The sequence below is a fragment of the Hypanus sabinus genome, chromosome 3, assembly GCF_030144855.1.
Source record: "Hypanus sabinus isolate sHypSab1 chromosome 3, sHypSab1.hap1, whole genome shotgun sequence".
NCBI classification, from domain to species: domain Eukaryota; kingdom Metazoa; phylum Chordata; class Chondrichthyes; order Myliobatiformes; family Dasyatidae; genus Hypanus; species Hypanus sabinus.
Genome location: NC_082708.1, coordinates 25489728 through 25514440, shown reverse-complemented (window position 1 = coordinate 25514440; position 24713 = coordinate 25489728). Strand labels below are relative to the sequence as shown.

The window sequence follows — 24713 nt, the reverse complement described above, 5'->3', positions numbered from 1 at the left end:
CCGCCACTGCTGGAGGACTGAGCGCCGGTGTTCGGCGAAACAGTCTCCCAGTCTGCGGCGGGTCTCCCCAATGTATAAATGGCCACATCGGGAGCACTGGATACAGTATATCACCCCAGTTGACTCGCAGGTGAAGTGGTGCCTCACCTGAAAGGACTGTCTGGGGCCTGGGATGGTGGCGAGGGAAGAAGTGTGGGGGCAGTTGTAGCACTTCTTCCGTTTGCAGGGATGAGTGCCCGGAGGGAAGTCCGTGGGGAAGGATTGGGGGGGATGAATGGACAAGTGAGTCGTGTAGGGAGCGATCCCTGCAGAAAGCCGAGAGTGGGGGAGAGGGGAAGATGTGGCTGGTGGTGAGATCACGTAGGAGGTGGTGGAAGTTACGGAGGATTATATTTTGTATCTGTAGGCTGGTAGGGTGATAGGTGAGAACCGGGGGACTCTCAGCCTGGTAGGCTGATGGGGGGATGGGGTGAGGGCAGAGGTGCATGAAATACGGGAGACGCGATGGAGGGCAGAGTTGATGCTGTCTGGCCTGCTGAGTTCTACCAGCATTTTGCGTTTTTATTTATTTCCAGCAACTGCAGATTCACTCGTGTTGATTTTGGAAAGTGATTCTTTGACAGGTCTTATGAGGAAAAAGTTGAGCAAGCTAGGTCTTTTCTCTTTGGAGAGGAGGAGGATGAGTGGTAACTTGATAGATGTGTGCAAGATAGTAAGAGGCATAGATTGAGTGGACAGCCAGAAGGTTTTTCCCAGGGTGGAGATGGCAATATAACCATATAACAATCACAGCACGGAAACAGGTCATCTCGGCCCTCCTAGTCCGTGCCGAACTCTTAATCTCACCTAGTCCCACCTACCCGCTCTCAGCCCATAACCCTCCACTCCTTTCCTGTCCATATACCTATCCAATTTTACCTTAAATGACACAACTGAACTGGCCTCTACTACTTCTACAGGAAGCACATTCCACACAGCTATCACCCTCTGAGTAAAGAAATACCCCCTCGTGTTTCCCTTAAACTTCTGCCCCCTAACTCTCAAATCATGTCCTCTCATTTGAATCTCCCCTCCTCTCAATGGAAACAGCCTATTCACGTCAACTCTATCTATCCCTCTCAAAATTACAATAAATAATAAACAAGACAATAGGGCAGTAAGGTCCAGGCTCTGGGTATTGAGGAGTCTGATGGCTTGGGGGCAGAAACTGTTACATAGTCTGGTCATGAGAGCCTGAATGCTTCGGTGCCTTTTCCCAGATGGCAGGAGGGAGAAGAGTTTGTTTGAGGGGTGCGTGGGGTCCTTCATAATGCTGTTTGCTGATGCAGCATGTAGTCTAAATGTCTGTAATGGCTGGAAGAAAGACCCCAATGATCTTCTCAGCTGACCTCACTATCCACTGCAGGGTCTTGCAATCTGAGATGGTGCAATTTCCAAAGCAGGCAGTGATGCAGCTGCTCAGGATGCTCCCAATACAACCCCTGTAGAATGTGATGAGGATGGGGGGTGAGAGATGGACTTTCCTCTGCCTTCGCAGAAAGTAAAGACACGGTTGGGCTTTCTTTGCTATGGAGCTGGTGTTGAGGGACCAGGTGAGATTCTCCGCCAGGTGAACACCAAGAAATTTGGTGCTCTTAACGATCTCTACTGAGGAGCCGTCGATGTTCAGCGTGGAGTGGTCGCTCCATGCCCTCCCGAAGTTGACAACCATCTCTTTTGTTCACATTCAGAGACAGGTTGTTAACACTGTTCCAAGGTTGGAGAAAGAGTGAAATCTCTGCTATAAGGACAGGAAAATGTTATTCACCAGCCCGTTTTAACCAAAACTCTAGTCACATGGCATAGCTCCAGATCTCTAGCTAAAGTAGTTGAATATTCATCTGGGATCAAGGATCAACATTATGTTCTGGGAATTTGCTGTAGTGTGTTGGTGCAACATTCAAAAACAGCATTTAAACATAAAGAATTATATAAAATTAGAGGTTAAAGTATGGCTAAGGAATAGAACCATAGAACATTACGGCACTGAAACAGGCCTTTTGGCCCTTCTTGGCTGTGTCAAACCATTTTTCTGCCTAGTCCCACTGACCTGCACCTAGACTATATCCCGCCATACACCTCTTATCCATATACCTGTCCAAGTTTTTCTTAAATGTTAAGAGTGAGCCCGCATTTACCGCTTCATTTGGCAGCTCATTCCACACTCCCACCACTCTCTGTGTGAAGAAACTTCCCCCCCCCACCCCCCCATGTTCCCTTTAAACTTTTCCCCCTTCACACGTCTTTTTTTCTTCCCTAGCCTCAGTGGAAAAAGCCTGCTTGCATTCACTCTATCTAAACCCATCATAATTTTATATACCTCTATCAAGTCTCCCCTCATTCTTCTACGCTCCAGGGAATAAAGTCCTAACCTATTCAGTCTTTCTCTGTAACTCAGTTTCTCAAGTCCTGGCAACATCCTCGTAAACCTTTTCTGCACTCTTTCAATCTTATTAGTATCCTTCCTGTAATTAGGTGACCAAAACTGCACACAATACTCCAAATTCAGCCTCACCAATGCCTTGTACAACCTCACCATAACATTCCAACTCTTATACCCAATACTTTGATTTATCAAGGACAATGTACCAAAAGATTACAAGACAAAGGAGCAGAAGGAGACCATTCGGCCCATTGAGTCTGCTCCACCACTCCACCATGAGCTAAACTATTCTTACATCTAGTTCCAATTTCCAGCTTTTTTCCCCATATCTCTTGATACCCTGACTAATTAGATATCTATCAATCTCCTCCTTAAACACCCTCAATGACTTTGCCTCCACAGCTGCATGTGGCAACAAATTCCATAAATCCATGACCCTCTGGCTAAAAAAAATTCTCCTCATCTTTGTTTGAAATGGGTACCCTCTAATTTTAAGACTCTGGCCTCTTGTCCTGGACTCACCCACCAAGGGAAACAGCCCTTCCACATCTACTTTTGTTCAACCCTTTCAACATTTGAAATGTTTCTATTAAATCCCCCCTCATTCTTCTATACTGTAATGAATACAGTCCAAGAGCTGACAAACACTCCTCATATGTTAGCCCCTGCATTCCAGGAATCATCCTCGTAAATCTTCTCTGAACTCTCTCCAACATCAGTTATAACATAAGATAGGGGGCCCAAAACTGCACACTATTCCAAATGAGGTCTCACCAGTGCCCCATAGAGCCTCATCAACACCTCCTTACTCTTATACACTATTCCTCTTGAAATGAATGCCAACATAGCATTCGCTTTCTTTACTGCCGATCCAACCTGGTGGTTAACCTGCACGAAGACCACCCAGTCCCTTTGCACTTCCGATTTTTGAATTTTCTCCCCATCTAAATAAAAATCTGCCTGATTAGTTGTTCTTCCAAAATGTACAACTGTACATTTCTCAGCATTGTATCTCATCTGCCATTTCTTTGCCCACTCTCCTAAGCTGACCATGTCTCTCAGTAACCTTTCCGTTTCTTCAACATTTCCTACTCCTCCTTGGTGTCATCCGCAAACTTAGCCACAGAACTGCTTAATCCATAATCTAAATCATTGATATACAGGTAGACCCTGAATTATGAACATCCAACTTACGGACAACTCGTACTTACGAATCGAGGAAGGAGAATGCTGTCTGCCATTTTAAGTCGGATCGCAACGCCGTCTGCCATTTTAAGTCATTGCTGTTGACACTGTTTAACTTTGTATCTCGCTTAAATTTTTCTTGGTAAGATTCACCCTGACCCCAACCCCCCCCCCCCCCCCCAGGTCAGCTGGTGGCTCCGTGAGATCAGCGCCAGGCTGAAGAACGGAAGTTCCCGAGTTCGATCCAGTAAGAGATCCTCCCGTGCCAGGTTGATGTCGATCCAGTGACTCTTATACCATCCGTGCCGGGTTGATGTCGAGCTTGCAACTCAACCTTTTTTTAAAAAAAAACTGCCACCTCCAGTTGAAATTCCCATGTGGAATATTGTGGAGGATCAGATGCCCAAACCCAGCACAGCCCCCACTTGTCCTGTTTAGCCTGTCTCAGTGCGGACCTGAGGAATTCAGTGCGGTGGTCCTTAGGACCCAGCGGAGCTCAGGACCCACCGCCCGCAGTGTTTCTGTTCCATTGACGGGAAGTGATTGTGATTGAAAATAAAGTGGAAATAATAAAGCGTTTGGAAAAAGGTGAAACGCCATCGGTCATTGGAAAATCGTTAGGCTACAGTCGGTCAAGGATTGGAACAATTTTAAAGGATAATGGATAAAGTGAGAATAATAGAGCATGTGAAAGGCTCTGCCACTATGAAAGCTACAATTATTACTAAGCAATGCAGTGGTTTAATTATTGGAATACATATTTAAGTGTTTTATATGCATAGAAAGGTAAAATATATACTAAGACAAACATTTGACTAACTGACGCTAAATAATACCGGATGTACTTGTTCCGACTTGCGTACAAATCCGACTTAAAGATGGACTCGGGAACGGAACTCGTACGTAACCCGGGGCCTGCCTGTACAGTGTAAAAAAGAAGTGGCCCCACCACTGGCCCCTGAGGAACACTGCTGGTAACCGGCAACCAACCAGAATAGGATCTCTTTATTCCCACCCTTTGCTTTCTGCCTATCAGCCAATTTCAATATCTTTCCTGTAATTCCATGGGCTCTCATCCTATTAAGTAGCCTCTTATATGGCACCTTATCGAAGGCCTTTTGAAAATCCAAATCCAAATACACAACATCCACAGCTCTTGTCAATCTTTTTTGAGATTACCTCAAAAAATTCTAAAAGGTAGGTGAGGCAGGATCTTCTCTTCATGAAACCAGGCTGGCTTGGGCCTATTTTGTCATGCACCTCAAGGTAATTCATAGCCTCATCCTCAAGGCTCGACTCCAATAACTTTACAACTACCGATGTCAGACTAATAGGTCTGTAATTTTCTTTTTGCTGCCTCCCTTGTTTCTTAAACGGCGGAACTACATTTGCGACCGACCTTGCAGTCCTGTGGAACCATGCTAGAGTCTACTGATTCCTGGAAGATCATTTCCAGTGCCTCCACAATCTCCAAAGCCACCTCCTTCAGAACCTGTGGATGCACCTCATCTGGTCCGGGAGACTTATCTATCCTTAGTCCATTTAGCTTCTCAAACACTTTCTCTCTAGTAATCTTGACTGTACCTAATTCTATTCTGAGACCTCTGGCTATCAGGTATGTTGCTAATGTCTTCCACTGAAGACTGATGCAAAATACTCATCTAGTTTCTCTGCCGTCTTTGTTACCCATTATAATTTCTCCAGCATCCTTTTCAATAGGTCCTATATCTACCCGTGTCACTCTTTTACTCTTCATATATTTAAAAACTCAGCGTCCTTTTTTATGTTAATTGCCAATTTCCTTTCGTAATTCATCTTTTCTTTCCTAATGACTTTCTTAGTTTCCTTCTGTAAATTTTTAAAACTCGTCCAGTCCTCAGTTTTCCCACTAATTTTTGCTTCCTTGTATGCTGCCTCTTTTGCTTTCATTTTAGCCTTAACTTCTCTCATTAGCCACATTTGTGTCATTTTTCCTTTTGTGATTTTCTTTTTTCTTGGAATATATTTTTTCTGCACTTTCCTTATTTCTTGTAGGAATTTCATCCAATTCTGTCCTACTGTTCCTCCATTTAGCTTACTTTTCCAATCAACTTGGGCCAGTTCCTCTCTCATATCACTGTAATTTCCTTTGTTCCACTGAAATATTGATACACCTGATACCAGCTTCTCTTTTTCAAATTTGAAACTGAACTCTATCATTTTATGATCACTACTTCCAAGGGGTTCCATTACCTTTAGCTTGCTAATCACCTCAGGTTCATTACACAGCACTCCATCTAAAACAGCCGATCCCCTGGTGGGTTATGGACAAGCTGCTCCAAAAAGTCATCCCGTAGGCATTCTACGAACTCCCTCTCCTGAGATCCAGTACCTTCCTGACTTTCCCAATTCACTTTCATATTAAAATCCCCCATAATTATCTTGACATTTTCCTTCTGACACGCTTTTTCTATTTCCAGCTGTAACTTGTAGTCCACATCCCAGCTGATATTTGGAGGCCTGTATATAACTGCCAATAGTGTCTTTTTACCCTTGTCATTTCTTAACTCAACCCATAAGGATTCTACCTCTTCTGATCCTATGTCCCTTCTTTCTAGTGATTTGGTATCATTGCTTACCATCAAGGCCATGCCACCCACTTTACCTACCTTCCTGTCTTTCCTATAAACTGTGTATCCTTGGACATTCAGCTCCCAATCACATCCATCATTTAGCCATGACTCAGTGATGGCCATAATGTCATTTTTTAACTTGTAGCTGTACAACAAGGTCATCCACTTTATTTTTAATGCTGCGTGCATTTAAGTATAGTACATTTAGATCAGTATCTGTTACCGATTTTGCTATATTTCTATCACACAGCAAATTACCCTGTCTGTTCACCTGCCTGTCCTTCTTGCCATCTTTGCTGCACAGTATCTTTGACTTATTTCTATATTCCTGTTCCTCAACCCTAACACCCTGGTTTCCTTCCCCTTGCCAACTTACAACTATATTAAACAATCCTGCCAGGATATTAGTACCCTTTGAATTCAGGTGTAACCCATTGTTTTTTTTATAGATCCCCAAAATCCCCCAAAATAGATTCCAAGGATCCAAGAATTTGAAGCCCTGCCCCCTGCACCAGTTACTTAGCCACACATTCATCTGCTTATTTCTGCTATTCTTACCATCATAAGCACATGGCTCAGGCAGTAATCCTGAGATTATTACGCTGGAGGTTTGGCTTTTCAATTTTCTTCCTAGCTCCCAGTAATCTTCCTTCAGGACCTCCTTTCTTTTTCTATCTATCTCCTTGGTACCAACATGTACCAAGACTTCTGGCTGCTCGCCCTCTCTCCTCAGAATACTCTGGTCCCGTATCCTGGCACCAGGGAGGCAACACACCATCCCGGTATCCTTGTCTGGCTCGCAGAATCTCTTGTCTGTTCCCCTCATGATGGAATCCCCTATAACTACCGCATTTCTCCTTGTTGTCTTGATCACGGCACTGGGCAGAGTGCCAGAGTCCTGTTCGCTGTGGTCTTCCTCTGTCAGGTCAACCTCTCCAACAGTATCTAAAACGATATATCGATTTCTGAGGGGGACTGTCACAGAGGTGCTGTCTACTATCTCTCTATAGGTATTAAAAATAATCGCCTCACTTTTCCTAATTAGCTGAAGGTCCTCAAGTTGCAGCTCCAGATCCCGGACATGGTCCTTGAGAAGCCTTATCTCAATGCACTTGGTGCAGATGTAATCCTAGGGGAGGCTGGGAGTCTCCCAGGGTCCCCACATCTGGCATTCCAGGCACAATACTAATCCTAGATGCACACCTCTAATGCTATTGTTATTACTAAATAAATAAACCTGTAATTTACCCCTTTACTGTAAGACTCAACGGTCACAGGAAGCCTCTTCCCGTTTCCACCTAAGCCCATTGAGCCAAAGCTCTATCACTCTGCTGCCCGCTGGATATGGCGGAGTTCTTTTAAAACCTTCCATACTCTGAGGTCACGCGCCTGCGCAGTCGTGCCTCTTTTGTCCCAAGTAATAAAAAAAAATCTATCTGAATTTTCTCTTGAAAAACGGCGACTCTAAATATATATATATATATAAATACCAGCACATATTTATAATGTAACCAGCATTATAAAAAGTGGTTCAGAGTGTTAACAGTGTAGTGACTTGAGATAATAGAAGGGGTAGGGGTGGCTAACCAGAATGGATAAGATTGGGGGGTGGGGGAGGGATCTTTTAAGTTAGCAAGAAATTTTCAATTTAATAGCCCTATGGCGCTTTCTAGAAGGGAGCTTTTAGAATAGGCAGTTTGTGCTTATAACATTCTATCCTGCCCACTTTTTTGTCCTGAGCACATACAAGTCCAGCACTTCAAGTGAAGTCTAATCAATGCCTCATGAAGCCTCATCGTTACATCCTTGCTTCTATATTCTAGTCATCTCAAAATTAAGCTGCTGGCATTGATAAGATAGGCTGAATGGCCTCTTTCATTATAGATTGATGATCCACCCTCAGTGGTACCTCTGGAATTCATCAAAGTCCCATTGCTTCTTGGCTACCTGAGGGGGAGAAAAGCTTGTCTGCATAGAACTGTTGAGAAATGCCGATTGTACATTAGACTTTGCTTTATCCCCTCTGCAGATCCCTGTGTTCCGGGGTGCCAGTAGCTCTTTCCTTGGACAAAGTTTGGATTCTACAGATTTTCACGGGAAGGATGGTCTGGGTGATGTTCCAGACCCCAACGCGCCAGGACTGGAGCATCTGCAGAGCGAGCATGCAGTAAATGCCATGGTGCGGATCGTTACTGAACATACTGGGCAGGTGAGTTGACCTGACTTTTGGGAAAGGGAACCCCATTAGCTCTTGGTATGAGTGCCAACGCAAACCCACTTGGCCCATTGAGTCCTCAATCATCATGAGTGATTTATTTTCCCTTGCAACGCCATTCTCCTGCCTTCACTCTGTAACCTTTGATGCTCTCAACCTCTGTTTTAAATATACTCAATGACTTGGCCTCCATGGCAGTCTGTGGCAATAAATTCCTCAGATTTACCACTCTCTGGCTAAAGAAATTCCAAGGTTTTGCTTTCTGCTCCTACATCCTCTCACTTTTGGAAACAACCTCTCCAAGTATTGTGATTTCTTACGTGCCATTCTAACTTCCTCTCCTGCCATTTTCTTGTCACCATGGTTACCAATGCACAGTCACATCTAACATTTTCCAGTTATGTTATAGGTTGAACACTAAACAAATACTGCTTGTTTTTGAGTATTTTTGGTATTCTCTGTCTAACTCTGTGTTCTGTGGTAGATTCTTGATTAATAACGGTGTCAAAGGTGCAGGCTGAAGGCAGGAGAGTGGGGTTGAGAAGGATAATGAAATCAACCATAATGGAATGGCAGACACGATGGGCAGAATGGCATAATTTGCTCATGTGCCTTATTGACTTCCTTTGTGTTACTGGTGAAGGATAATATTGGGCGGAAAATTGTGTGTGGCTCTCACTCTTTTTGAAAAGGTTGCTTGAGATCTTTCCATGTCAAGCCAAGAGCATTGATTTGTCTTGGTTTGGATCCAAAATTCAGCAGGTCGGTGTCCGTAGAGCGCTCAGCACCACACTGGTGTGATATCACAAACCGAGTGTCTCAGGTCTGATGTCGAGGGAAGTGTGCTCTCGAGTAAGCCATAACTTGAAGGAAATTTCACCCCTGTGAAGGTGTCCCATGCACACAAAGCTACATGATTAAGTTTCACATTGGTACTCTGTAAAGTAACATTTTGTCTTGCAGATTTCTCTCGTGGCGCTTGCTCCCTTGACTAATGTAGCTCTGGCAAGTAAAATGGACCCAACTTTCTCGACAAAGCTAAAAGATCTGTACATCATGGGCGGAAACATGAAAGGTACACCAGTTTGTTGGATCTGTTTTTGTCAACAGGTCTGTAGTTCAGCCGTGACTGTTTGAGTAGGTATCTCTGTAAACATATCCATCAGATATAAATTGTTGTTATGCAATCAGCCCCAGGTCAATTATGAAATGTTACTGCACTGGGCAGGTTGTCAAAGCAAAAATTTTTGCTAGCAAGATTTACGAGCAAAATTTTCACATTAATTATTTTGAAAAAATTGCACAAGTAATTTTTTTTCTTAATGATTATTGAGCTCATTTTATGATTCAGACTCTCATTCAACAACATTAATTTATTTAGAATTCATATTTTCATCAAAGAAGTTCTGGATATATTCCTGATAAAGTAGAAAGCATATGCCTTATGAATAAAACTTGAACCTGCATGCAAAATAGTCTGAGGTGGCTCAGCCAGTGTTCAGTGGATCATTTTATTGCTGACAATAAAATAATCTCCACAGAAACAACTATTACCATCACTTCAGGAAATGGTTAATATAGGTTCTGCCTCATGCTTTTACCATTAGATAATTCTGATAAATCAGATGAGTTTTGCTTTCAGAAAGTGGACAAAGGTAATAGTTTGATTTATAATGAATCAACAAGATGTGATCTTGGGTGCATGTTTTCATAATTGCTTTTAGAAACATATAAACGTAGAAAACCTACAGCACAATACAGACCCTTACTTTACTTTAGAAATTACCACGGGTTACCCTTAGCCCTCTATTTTTCTAAGCTCCATGTACCTATCTAGGAGTCTCAAAAGATTCTATCATATTCGCCTCCCCCACCATCGCTGGCAGCCCATTCCATGCACTCACCCTCTCTGTGTGTATTAAAAAAAAACTTACCCCTGACATCTCCTCTGTACCTACTTCCAAGCACCTTAAAACTGTGCCCTCTCATGCTAGCCATTTCAGCCCTAGGAAAAAGCCTCTGACTATCCGCACAGTCAATGTCTCTCATCTTATGCACCTCTATCAGGTCACCTCTCATCCTTCATCGACCCAAGGCTTTTCTTTGTCTTTGCATTCCAAGGTCAAACAATTTAAAAGAAAGTTGTCAGTACTGAAACATTTATGGTTGGCGCTGCATTTCTGTGTAAAAACAATCTATCTGAATAAGATTTACAGAGAAAATTTCTTTTGCAGTTGTATTTTTCATTATTGTATGCTCAACAAGTACAGGGAGTCTTTGAGTCATTGAGACTTTTGCCATTTTGGAGAGCATGTTAATCTAGGCATGGCGATTCACCCAGCTGCATGACAACATTTCCTCTCTGCCTGTACAGTTTTAAATCTCATAAGAACATACAAGTTCCACTCCTCCCTCCCCCCCATTTGCCCTCGATTCTGCAAGACTGCAGATCAGTAAGTATTAGTGCCTGTGAATGGCAATCAGTGGCAAGAGTGGTGTCAAAACAACAACCTTACACTTAATGTTAGCAAGACCAAGGAAACTGATAGTGGACTTCAGGAAGGGGAGATCGAGTGAACACACCCCAATCCTCATTGAGGGATCAGCAGTGGAAAGGGTGAACACCTTCAAGTTCCTAGGTGTCAATGTCTCCAAAGATCTGTCAACATATTGATGCAATTACAACGAAGGCACGGCAGTGGCTTTATTTCATTAGGAGTTTGAGGAGAGTTGGTGTGTCACCAAAGACTACCGCAAATTCCTACAGCTGTACCACAGAGAGCATTCTAACTGGTTGCATCACCATCTGGTATGGAGGGGCCACTGCACAGGATCGGAAGGAGCTGCAGAAAGTTGCAAACACAGCTCCGTCACAGACACCGGCTTCCCCAGCGTCGAGGACATCTTCAAAAAGCGATGTCTCAAAAAGGCAGCATTTGTCATTAATGAACCTCCAACCCCCCATCATCCAACACAAGCCCTCTTTTCATTGCTATCTTTAAGGAGGGTGGTACAGGAGCATGAAGATACACCCAACATTTCTGGAACAGCTGCTTCCCCTCCACCATCAATTTTTTTTTGCCCTACTTATATAATTATAATTTATGGTATATTATGTATTACAAAGTACTTCTGCCACATGTCATGATATGCCAGTGCCATATGCTACCTGATTCTGATAACATTTACCATCTTTGGGATTTGGGCATTGCTGGTGATATAAATGGAAGTGCCTTGCTTTGATGGTAGAGGAAGCGAATAAAACTAATGACTGATGTAAGGGCACAGAAAAGGAAAAGCATCAGGAATTTTTTTTGTGATTTCTATAAATGACCGATGAGGAAGTGGAAAATGTGAACTGACACACTTTTAAAAGATCGGCCTTGAAGGCAGAATACAAGTTGGACGGCAGGATTCTTGACAGTGTGGAAGAACAGAGGGCCCTCAGGGTGAACGTCCACAGATTCCTCAAAGTTGTTGTGCAGGTTGATAAAGTGCTAAAGAAGCCATTTGGTGTGTTGTCGTGGGATTGAGATAATGAACTGTGAGGTAATATTATGGTTCTATAAACTCTGGTTGGACTACACTCATATTGGTATAGCCATGGACCTGTACATTAGCAAGGGGTCCATAGACCCTAGATTGGGAACCCCTGTTGGCAATGCCAGGGATGGTGGTGGAAGCAGACAAGATAGTTTTTAAGTGGCATCTAGAGAGACGCATGAACATGAGAGTTAAGAAGCCTCTGCAGGCAGAAGGAATTAGTTTCTTGGCACCATGGTCAGTACAGACAGTGCAGGCCGAAGGGCCTGTTCCTGTTCTGTATTCTTTCTTGAATAGCCGATCGCTTTCCTTGAGACTGTAACCCTTCATTCTAGATAGTTGATTTGTGCAAGTTTGAACCCATCGAGTCCTGTACAATTTTTTTGTGTTCCAATGAGCTCATTTGTCTAAAGAGTTGAGACTTACTTGCGGCATTCTGATCAGGCAATCCCCTTTACCCCAGGAACCAATCTGGTGGGACGTTCTTGGTCCTGAGAGGCTGACTCCTTATCCTGAATCTGTAGCATTTAGATCTCCAGCTAGGACCAGGGCTTCCCAACCTGGTGTCCGCAGACTCCTCAGTCAGAGGTGGGGTCTGTGGCATAAAAAGGCTTGGGAACCCTTAATTTAGAGTAAACTGTTCCTCAAAGCTGTGTTCTAAAGTTCAACTTCTGATTTTCTCTAAACTGAGACATAGCATCACCTGAGCGAACCATTGTATCGAAGTAGGAGCAGAAGCATCTTTCCATTTCAACAAAATAGCCCTTCTGGCTAATAATGTAACGAATGCAATTACATGTTGGTCTGATGGAGAAATACCATGAATATATTGAGGGACTATAGCAAACAGAACTGTCGATTTATTAGGTTGTAAATTTTTAAAACTTTAGAAATTGTAGAGAAAATAGATTTCCAAAAATGTTTCAATACAGAACATGACCAAAACATATGTGTCAATGTGGCTGTCTCAGTTTTACATCTGTCACACTGACTATCAACATTAGGAAACAATTTAGACAGTCTCTCCTTTGTCAAATAGTAACAATGTACAATTTTAAATTGAATTAAAGACTGACTGGTACAGATCGAAGAAGAGTTAACCGACTTCAAAATCCGCAGCCAATCCTCTGTTATCAGGGTCATGTTAAGCTCTCTCTCCCAATCTTGCTTAATCTTAAGTGAAGGGTAATTGTGCTGATGTAATAATAAATTATAAATTTTCCCAATAAAACCTTTCACTAAAGGGTTCATTTTTAAAATAATATCTAACAGGTCAGAATCCTGTATATATGGAAAATTACTTAAGTATTCTTGTAAGAAGTGTCTGACCTGAAGATACTGCAGGAAATGTGAATACGAGAGAGAGTATTTGATTACCAGTTTCTCAAAAGACATCAATCAACCATCTTGGCACAGATCCTTGAAGGAATAAACTCCTTTTGATCCTTGATTTGATTTTGAGAAAAGATGGGGCTCATTTGCCAGCTACTATCATCTGATTTGAGTTAATTAATATGGTTTCCTTCTGATTTTTCTTTAAGTGGATTTGAGTTGGCGGATTGGTGTTCTTTTTTGGAAGCTTGTATGATGTATAGCTCCGGGGTTGTGCTCCCAATGGGTTTTTTTGTTTTTTTTTCAGTTAGTAGGGGGTTTTTTCTTTCAAAAATATTCTTAATACTTTATTTTTTCATATTATTGATATATTGCTTAGCTTTGTTAATCAGTTATTTGCTAATTTAATTCTTCATTGTACTTAATGGCATATTGACTTGATTACCTTAATGTATTTTTAATTGATTTTCAATAATTAATAAAAGATTTTAAAAATGAAAATGAAAGCTGTGTTCTGTCAATCCATCTACAGTTATGTTTTTGGCAAGCAGTTGGAATGTGGGTACTTTTCACTACTCAGGTAGGAGTGAAAAAAATTAATGGCTATATATTTAAAATTATTGACTGTTTAGAATGCTCTGCCAATGGAATTTTCAGTTTTTTAACGAGATCAAAACCTAAACTAACCTAACAAGCTGTAGACAAGATATTACTGTAGTAGCCTTTGCTCAGATGTGCTTGATCACGTTCATTCAGATTGTATTATTGCTCTCTGTTTAGGATTCAGAGAGGTCTTTTACCATCACGTTCATGACTGCTTGGTTTATTTTCAGCCACGGGGAATGCAACTGTGTGTGGAGAGTTTAACTTTGCCACTGACCCAGAGGCTGCGTTCATTGTCTTGAATCAGTTTGTGTGTCCAACCTACATCGCAACATGGGAGTATACGCTTTCTCACGTGCTGTCTTGGGTAAGATTTTCACTCAGAAGGTACGCCTACTAACGACGTACTCCTAAAGAATGCAGATATCTAATCAGCCAATCGTGTGGCAGCAACTCAATGCATAAAATCATGTGGTCATGGTCAAGAGGGCGTTCAGGCCAAACATCAGAATTGGGAAGAAATGGGATCTGATTGACTGTTGGTGCCAGATGGGGTGGTTTGAGTATCTTAGAGACTGTGCTGAGCTCCTGGCATTTCCCCACGTAACAGTTTCTAGAGTTTAATGAAAATGGTGAGGAAAAACAAAAAAAAACAAATCCATTGAGCTCCATTTCTGTGTTAATTGAGACCTTGTTAATGAGAGAGGTCAGAGGAGAATGGCCAGGTTGATTCAAGCTGATGGAAGGTGACAGCTATGGAAATGACAACCGTGGTGTGTAGAAGAGCATCTCTGAATGCACAACACTTTAAACCGTAAAGTGGAGGTACTACAGCAACAGACAAACATGAAAATACAGAAATACCCTCAAAAGCCACTTCTTTAGGTGCCTCCTGTTCCCAATAAAGTGGCAACTGAGTGTATGTTGGTCAGGAACTTAAGTTAGTTAGGAATTGGGAGTTTCTCCTGTAACTGACTGTAAATTTCATAACCCCTGTAAGACCAACCAGGGTAGGTCTTACACAGTGAACAGTAGGGCACCGAGGAGTGTGGTAGAACAAAGGGATCTGGGAATACAGGTCCTTGATTTGTCAAAAGTGGTGTCACAGGTAGATAGGGTCATAAAGTAAGCATGACTCATTGGCCTCATAAATCAATGTGTTGAATACAGGGGATGGGATGTTATGTTGTCGTTGCATAAAACGTAGGTGAGGCCTAATTTGGAGTACTGTATGCAGTTTTGCTCACCTACCTACAGGAAGGATGCAAACAAGATTGAAAGAGGACAGAGAAAATTTACGAGGATATTGCCAGGTCTGCAGGACCTGAGTTATAAGGAAAGATTGAATAGGTTTGGACTTCATTCCTTAGAACCTAGAAGATTGAGAGGAGTTTTAATAGAGGTAGACAAAATTAAGAGGGGGTATAGACAGGGTAAATACAAGCAGGCTTTTTCCACTGAGTTTGGGCAGGACTACAACCAGAGGTCATGGGTTAAGGGTGAAAGGTGAAAAGTTTAAGGAGTACATGAGGGGAAATTCTTTACTTAGAGGGTTGAGATAGTGTGGAACAAGCTGCCAGCTCAAGTGGTGCATGCGAGCTCGATTTCAACACTTAAGCAAAATTTGGATGGTAGGGATATGGAAGACTATGGTCCCAGTGCAGGTTGAAGGGAGAAGTCAGTTTAAATGCTTTTGGTGTGGACAAGATGACCAAAGGGCCTGTTTCTGCACTGTACTTATCTATAACTCTTAAGTCAACAAGCAGTGGCTTTATCCTATTTGTTTAAAGTGTCACGTTTGAAATAGGGTGGAACTATATGCAGTTGGGAGTGGATAGAAAAGAAATTTGCGAGGCCGATTTTATTTTTCATAACTGAAAGCTGCCACTTTACCTGAATCAGCCAGTGCCCTGAGTTCATTTCTGCCACTGCCTGTAGGAGTTTGTACGTTCTCTCTGTGTTCATGTGGGGTTTCTCTGGGTGCTCCGGTTACTTCCTACAAAGAAGCAAAGTTACTTAGTCACATGGGTGTAATTGGATAGTACAGGCATGTTGGGCCGCAAGGCCTGTTACCATGCATTGCCTCTAAATCTAAAATAAATCCCTTCCTCTCAAGACGTGAGTATATCTGGGAAGAGGTTATCCTTCGCATGCATAATGAGACTTAGCTGATGGACATTGTTGGTAAACATTATCAGTATGATCTTCGATGTCTGCATGAAGTGAATAGGCTCCTAGATTGTGGGAAGCATCCATTTGAGAATTTTCTTACCTCTATTGCAGGAGTTCTTTGATGAATGGGTAAGTCGAGACACTGCGAAGGCTTGCTTCATGAGGACGATAACAAAATACAGTGGGAACGACAAGACAGTCGAGCAAAAGGATGCAAAATCTCGCGTTGAACCAGATTTTAATCCTTGTGATTCTTATGCAATGGCAGCTGCCATCGATGAGGGTGTTGTTACTGAATATATCCGGTGTGGTGTAACTGTGGAGTTACAGGGGTCGCTGACCAGAGGGATGATGGTCCTGGATACACAAAATCTCCTGCAAAAGAAAAACCAGGCCTTTGTCATGAAAAAATGTGACATGGAGAAATTTAAGGAGCTGCTGATGCCTGCTCTGGCATAGATGGTTTAATAGGCCATCTCGGCCCTTCTAGTCCATGCTGAATGCTTACTCTCACCTAGTCCCACCAACCTACACTCAGCCCATAACGCTCCATTCTTTTCCTGTCCATATACCTATCCAATTTTACTTTAAATGACAGTATCGAACCTGCCTCTACTACTTCTACTGGAAGCTCATTCCACACAGCTACCACCTTCTGAGTAAAGAAGTTTCCCCTCGTGTTACCCCTAAACTTTTGCCCTCTAACTCTCAACTCATGTCCTCTTGTTTGAATCTGCCCTACTCTCAATAGAAAAAACCTATCCACATCAACTCTGTCTCCCTCATAATTTTAAATACCTCTATCGTCCCCCCTCAACCTTCTATGCTCCAAAGAATAAAGACCTAACTTGTTCAACCTTTCTCTGTAACTTAGGTGCTGAAACCCAGGTAACATTCTAGTAAATCTCCTCTGTACTCTCTCTAGTTTGTTGACAACTTTTCTATAATACGGTGACCAGAACTGTACACGATACTCCAAATTTGACCCCACCAATGCCTTGTACAATTTTAACATTACATCCCAACTCCTATACTCAATGCTCTGATTTATAAAGGCCAGCATACCAAAAGCTTTCTTCACCACCCCATCCACATGAGATTCCACCTTCAGGGAACTATGCACCATTATTCCTAGATCTCTCTGTTCTACTGCATTCCTCAATGCCCTACCATTTACCATGTATGCCCTATTTTGATTAGTCCTACCAAAATGTAGCACCTCACACTTATCAGCATTAAACTCCATCTGCCATCTTTCAGCCCACTCTTCTAACTGGTCTAAATCTCTCTGCAAGCTTTGAAAACCTACTTCATTATCTGCAACGCCACCTATCTTAGTATCATCTGCATAGTTACTAATCCAATTTCCCATCCCATCATCCAGATCATTAATGTATATGACAAACAACATTGGACCCAGTACAGATCCCTGAGGCACACCACTAGTCACTGGCCTCCAACCTGACAAACAGTTATCCACCACAACTCTCTGGCATCTCCCATCTAGCCACTGTTGAATCCATTTTACTACTTCAATATTAATACCTAACAATTGAACCTTCCTAACTAACCTTCCATGCGGAACCTTGTCAAAGGCCTTACTGAAGTTATAGAGACATAGAAAATAGGTGCAGGAGAAGGCCATTTGGTCCTTCGAGCCTGCACCACCATTCAGTATGATCATGGCTGATCATCCAACTCAGAACCCTGTACCTGCTTTCTTTCCATACCCCCTGATCCCTTTAGCCACAAGGGCCATAATCTAACTTCCTCTTAAATATAGCCAATGAACCGGCCTCAACTGTTTCCTGTGGCAGAGAATTCCACAGATTCACCACTCTCTGTGTGAAGAGGTTTTTCCTCATCTCGGTCCTAAAAGGCTTCCCCTTTATCCTTAAACTGTGACCCCTCGTTCTGGACTTTCCCAACATCGGGAACAATCTTCCTGCATCTAGCCTGTCCAATCCCTTTAGAATTTTATACATTTCAATAAGATCCCCCCCTCAATCTTCTAAATTCCAGTGAGTATAAGCCTAGTCGATTCATATGAGGAAAGACTGGAAGTCCTGCCATCCCAGGAATCAATCTGGTTAACCACTTTTGTACTCCCTCTATGGCCAGAATGTCTTTCCTCAGATTAGGGGACCAAAACTGCACACAATATTCTAGGTGCGGTCTCACCAAGGCCTTGTACAACTGCAGTAGAACCTCCTTGCTCCTGTACTCAAATCCTTTTGCTATGAATGCCAACATACCATTTGCCTTTTTCACCGCCTGCTGTACCTGCATGCCCACCTTCAATGATTGGTGTACAATGACACCCAGGTCTCGTTGCATCTCCCCTTTTCCTAATCGGCCACCATTCAGATAATAATCTGTTTTCCTGTTCTTGCAACCAAAGTGGATAACCTCACATTTATCCACATTAAATTGCATCTGCCATGAATTTGCCCACTCACCTAAGCTATCCAAGTCACCCTGCATCCTCTTAGCATCCCCCTCACAGCTAACACCGCCGCCCAGCTTTGTGTCATCTGCAAACTTGGAGATGCTGCATTTAATTCCCTCGTCTAAATCATTAACATATAATGTAAACAACTGGGGTCCCAGCACTGAGCCTTGCGGTACCCCACTAGTCGCTGCCTGCCATTCTGAAAAGGTCCTGTTTACTCCCACTCTTTGCTTCCTGTCTGCCAACCAGTTCTCTATTCACATCAATACCATACCCCACCCCCAATACCGTGTATTTTAAGTTTGCACACTAATCTCCTGTGTGGGACCTTGTCAAAAGCCTTTTGAAAATCCAAATATACCACATCCATTGGTTCTCCCCTATTCACTCTACTAGTTACATCTTCAAAAAATTCTATAGGATTCGTCAGACGTGATTTTCCTTTCACAAATCCATGCTGACTTTGTCCAATGATTTCACCACTTTCCAAATGTGCTGTTATCACATCTTTGATAACCGATTCTAGCATTTTCTCCACCACCGATGTCAGGCTGACCGGTCTATAATTCCCCATTTTCTCCCCCTCCTTTTTTTAAAAGGTGGGGTTACATTAGCCACCCTCCAAACCTCAGGAACTAATCCAGAATCTAAGGAGTTTTGAAAAATTATCACTAATGCATCCACTATTTCTTGGGCTACTTCCTTAAGCGCTCTGGGGATTTATCTGCCTTTACTCCCTTCCATTTACCTAACACCACTTCCCTACTAACATGTATTTCCCTCAGTTCCTCCATCTCACTAGACCCTCGGTCCCCTACTATTTCCGTAAGTCCATATAGACAACATCCACTGCTTTACCCTTGTCAACTTTCCTAGTAACCTCTTCAAAAAAATTCAATAAGATTTGTCAAACATGGCCTTCCACACACAAATCCATGTTGACTGTTCCTAATCAGACCCTGTCTATCCAGATAATTATTTATACCATCTCTAAGAATACTTTCCATTAATTTACCCACCACTGATGTCAAACTTACAGGCCTATAATTGCTAGGTTTACTCTTAGAACCCTTTGTAAACAATGGAGCAACATGAACAGTACGCTAATCCTCCGGCAACATCCCTGTTTCTAATGACATTTGAAATATTTCTGTCAGAGTCCCCAACAGAGTTCAGAGTTGATTATTCCCAAACACATCTAATAACTGTTATCCCCATATTATGAACAATGCTAATTAGGCTATCTTTTTCTGCCAATTATTTTATTAAAGGATATCTTTAAATTGAGATGAATGCTCAAGGGATAGGACTTAGCAAAAACATCTATATCCAACATTTAAAATTTTTTTATTGAGATACAGCATGCAATTGGCCCTTCAGGCTGTGCTGGCCAGCAATCTCCTAGTGATAGAGTTGACGTGGATAGGCTTTTTCCACTGAGAGTAGGGGAGATTCAAACAAGAGGACATGAGTTGAGAGTTAGGGGGCAAAAGTTTAGGGGTAACACAAGAGGGAACTTCTTTACTCAGAGTGGTAGCTGTGTGGAACAAGCTTCCAGTAGAAGTGGTAGAGGCAAGTTCGATTTTGTCATTTAAAAAAAAATTTGGATAGGTATATGGACAGGAATGGAATGGAGGGTTATGGGCTGAGTGCAGGTAGGTGGGACTAGGTGAGAGTAAGCATTCGGCACGGACTAGAAGGGCTGAGATGGCCTGCTTCCGTGCTGTAATTGTTATATGGTTATTATATGGATAACCCTCGCCTAACCACAGGACAATTTACAATAGTCAACTAACCTACTGAAAGATTTATTTTTGGACTGTGAGAGGAAACCGGAGCACCCAGAAGAAATCCGCAAGGTCACGAGGAGAATATACAAGCTCCTTACAGGCAGTGTTGGGAATTGAACCCAGGTTGCCTGTATTTTAAAGCGTTGTGCTAACCACTACACTACGTGCCACCCTGAACTGTAGTGGCAATAGTATTAACTGTCTAGTGTAATGTTGGTAATAGTATTAATTTGAATTAAAATAAATAATTTGACTAATTGGCCTTTGCTTGCCAGCAAATAGCTTGTGGGATAGAAACATAGAAAACCTACAGCACAATACAGGCCCTTTGGCCCACAATGCTGTACCAAACATGTGCTTTAGAAATGACCTACAGTTACCTATACCCCTCTATTTTTCTAAGCTCCATGTACCTATCCAGGAGTCTTAAAAGACCCTATTGTATCTGCCTCCACCACCATTGGTGGCAGCCCATTCCATGCACTCACCACTCTCTGCGTTTAAAAAAAAACAACTTACCTCTGACATCTCCTCTGTACCTACTCCCAAGCACCTTAAAACTTGTGCACTCTGATGTTAGCCATTTCAGCTCTGTGAAAAAGCCTTGGACTATCCACACAATTAATGTCCCTCATCATCTTTTACACGTCTATCAGGTCACCTCTCATCCTCCGCTGCTCCAAGGAGAAAAGGCCAAGTTCACTCAACCTATTTTCATAAGGCGTTCTCCCCAATCCAGGCAACATCCTCGTCAATCTCCTCTGCACCCTTTCTATGGTTTCCATGTTCTTCCTGTAGTGAGGTGACCAGAACTGAGCAGCGTACTTCAAGTGGGGTCTGACCAGAGTCCTATATAGCCTGTAACATTACCTCTCAGCTCTTAAACTCAATCCCACAGTTGATGAAGGCCAATGTACCATATGCCTTCTTAACCACACAGTCAACCTGCACAGCAACTTTGAGTGCCCTGTGGAATCGGACCCCAAGATCCTTTTGATCCTCCACACTGCCAAGAGACTTCCATTAATACTATACTCTGCCATCATATTTGACGTACCAGAATGAACCACCTCACACTTATAACCATATAACAATCACAGCACGGAAACAGGCCATCTCGGCCCTCCTAGTCCGTGCTGAACTCTTAATCTCACCTAGTCCCACCTACCCGCACTCAGCCCATAACCCTCCACTCCTTTCCTGTCCGTATACCTATCCAATTTTACCTTAAGTGACACAACTGAACTGGCTCTACTACTTCTACAGGAAGCTCTTTCCACACAGCTATCACTCTCTGAGTAAAGGAATACCCCCTCGTGTTTCCCTTAAACTTTTGCCCCCTAACTCTCAAATCATGTCCTCTCATTTGAATAAAACGAGGTTATCTGGGTTGAATTCCATTTGCAACTTCTTAGCTCAGTTTTGCATCCTATTGATGTTGTGCTGTAACTTCTGACAGTGCTCTACACTGTCCACAACACCCCCAACCTGTGTCATCAGCAAATTTACTAACTCATCCCTCCACTTCCTCATCCAGGTCATTTATAAAAATCATGAAGAGAAATCACAAACGGATCCCTGAGGCACACCACTGGTCACCAGCCTCCATGCAGAATATGATCCGTCTACAACCACTCTTTGCCTTCTGTAGACAAGCCAGTTCTAGATCCACAAAGCAATGTCCCCTTGGATCCCATGCTTCCTTACTTTCTCAATAAGCCTTGCATGAGGTATCTTATCAAATGCTTTGCTGAAATCCATATACACTACATCTACAGCTCTACCTTCATCAATGTGTTTAGTCACATCCTCAAAAATTTCGATCAGTCCTGTAAGGCACGACCTGCCCTTGACAAAGCCATGCTGACTATTCCTAATTATATTGTGCCTCTCCAAATGTTTATAAATCCTGCCTCTCAGGATCTTTTCCATCAACTTAGCAACCACTGAAGTAAGACTCACTGGTCTATAATGTTATGATCCCAGCCCCCTCCTTTGTGAGAATCGCAAGAGCACCTGTCAGTAGACCCAGTAGGAGAGAGAGAGAGAAATGTGCCAAATTCCAGGTCCCACCAGGGATACGGAATAAAGACAACAGTGACTATTGTCTCATGGAGACCACGTGAAAAGCCCTCGGGCAAGGTGGGCTGGTTGAGAGAGAGATTGCATCATCCCAACCTGATTGACACCTGTGACCCCATGAGGAAGTATAAAGGAGAGTCTCGGGGGGACAGCCCCTTAGACGCACCCAGAAGACACGAGAGAGTGATCCCGCAGCAGCGGGAAGCCATTCTGAAGGAAGCCACGTGCGTTAGATTCCGGGATTGGAATTTGTGGCTGGAATCACAGAAAACCGCTTTTAACTAACATCGGGGAGAGGGAACCAACACTCCCCCGATTTCATGGAAGATTCATCAAGACTCGGCAAGTTCTTTCTCTTCTCCCCCCAATCGCTCTCTCTCTCTCTCGGTCGCCCCACGCAAAACCCAGTGATTTTCAAAGGGCTGAGGCCTGCAGACTTTCAGAGTGACTTTTATATTTCCAACGGACAATCTATTAACCCCTAGACACCAGCAGAGCTCACTTAATGATGAGTATTACTATACCCGTGCTTTAGATTGAGTGTTGACGATGTGCACTATTTGAATTTATGTATTAACCCTACTTTTGTGTCCCTTTATAAATAAAAAACGTTTGAAAATAGTGACAACAGACTTCAACAGACCTCTCTATCTTTGCTGGTAAGTTATCCAGTTACGGGATACGTAACAATAATTTCTTGGGCTATCTCTACACCCTTTCTTGAGTAAGGGTGTAACATCTGCAATCCTCCAGTCCTCTGGAACCCCTCCTGTCCCCATTGATGATCCAAAGATCATTGTCAGAGGCTCAGCAATCTCTTCTCTCGCTTCCCACAGTGGTCTGGGGTACATCTCATATGGTCCCAGAGACTTATCCAACTTGATGCTTTCCAAAAGCTCCAGCACATCCTCTTTCTTAATGTCTACATGCTTAAGCTTTTCAATCAGCTGTAAGTCATCTCTAAAATCGCCAAGATCCTTTTCTGTAGTGAACACTGAAACAAAGTATTCATCAAGTACCTCTGCTCTCTCCTCCGGTTCTAGACGCACTTCTCCACTGTCACACTTGATTGGTGCTATTCTCTCATGTCTTATCCTTTTGTTCTTCACTTACTTGTAGAATGCCTTAATCCTGTTCGCCATAGGATTTCTACTGCCTTCGCACCCAAGGTAAATGTGTTGCCTAACAACCTGGTTACTGAAGGACAAAATGTCACCTCAGATAATTTGCCAAACACTTGATACTTAGCCAAAAATAATCTACACAGAAGCTGCCTAACCACCACAGGGCAGGCTTTTGTCTACACGAGAGGTAATGCAATGTGGTTGAACCTGAAGCGATTTCACAGTTTGTGATCAATCAAGAGTGGACCGTCAATGCCACTATCGCTTGCAATATCCACATCGTGTAAGTAAGTGGGAGCGAATACACACTTTTCCAATCCTTGCAAAGTGTCATCAATGGTGCCGTCAAGCAACATTTCCCACCAACAACCTGTTCACTAATACTCAGTGTGACCATAGGACGCAAGAGCAGAATTAGATCTTTGGTCCCGTCAAATCTGCTGCACCTTTTGATCATGGCTGATTTATTTTCTCTTTCAACCCCATTCTGCCTTCTCCCTGTAACTTTTACCACCCTTACTAATCAAGAACCTATCAAACTCCACTTTAAATTTCCCCATGATTTGGCCTCCACAGCCACCTCTGGCAGTGAATGCCACAGATTCACCACTCTCTGGCTAAAGAAATTCTTCATTTTTATTCTAAGGGACATTTTTTTTCCAAGGCTGTGCTGCCTGGTCCTAGGCTTACCCGCTATTGGAAACATCCTCCATGTCCACTCTAACTAGGCCTTTCAATATTCGATGGGCTTCAAGTTCTTCTGAACTCCAGGGAGTACAGGACCAGAACCAGCAAATGCTCCTGATACATTAACCCTTTCATTCCTGGGATAAACCTCTGGACCCTTTCCAAAGCCAACACATCATTTCTTAGATATTGTATATGGCCCAAAACTGGACACAATACATATGGGTAGGTGGGTGAGGGAGGGGAAATGAACTAAGAAGTTGCAAGATAATAGGAGAAAAACCCACGTTCCCCCTCACATGGTCTCACTTACCACCTGCCAGCTTGTACTTCTAAACACAAGAGATTCTGCAGATGCTGGAAATCTAGAGCAACGCAAAATGCTGGAGGAACTCATCATACCAGGGAGCATCTACGGGAATGAATAAGCAGTTGATGTTGTGAACCGAGATCCTTCTTCAGGACTGGAAAGGAAGGGGAATGTCAAATGAAAA

The 24713-nt window shown here is 42.8% G+C and overlaps 1 protein-coding gene across 4 annotated transcripts in view; it reads left to right on the top strand.

Annotated features, from left to right (window-relative positions):
• The window catches only part of LOC132391107 (nucleoside hydrolase-like), a 32718-nt gene extending 12130 nt beyond the window's left edge, over positions 1-20588 (top strand). For all 4 annotated transcript variants that reach the window (XM_059963878.1, XM_059963875.1, XM_059963876.1 and 1 more), the window contains exons 4-7: positions 8249-8428; positions 9398-9509; positions 14143-14279; positions 16196-20588. In XM_059963878.1, the coding sequence (XP_059819861.1) occupies positions 8249-8428; positions 9398-9509; positions 14143-14279; positions 16196-16543 (777 nt within the window). In that variant the 3' untranslated portion in view covers positions 16544-20588. The remainder of the gene's footprint in view (positions 1-8248; positions 8429-9397; positions 9510-14142; positions 14280-16195) is intronic.
• The last annotated feature ends 4125 nt before the right edge of the window (positions 20589-24713 follow it).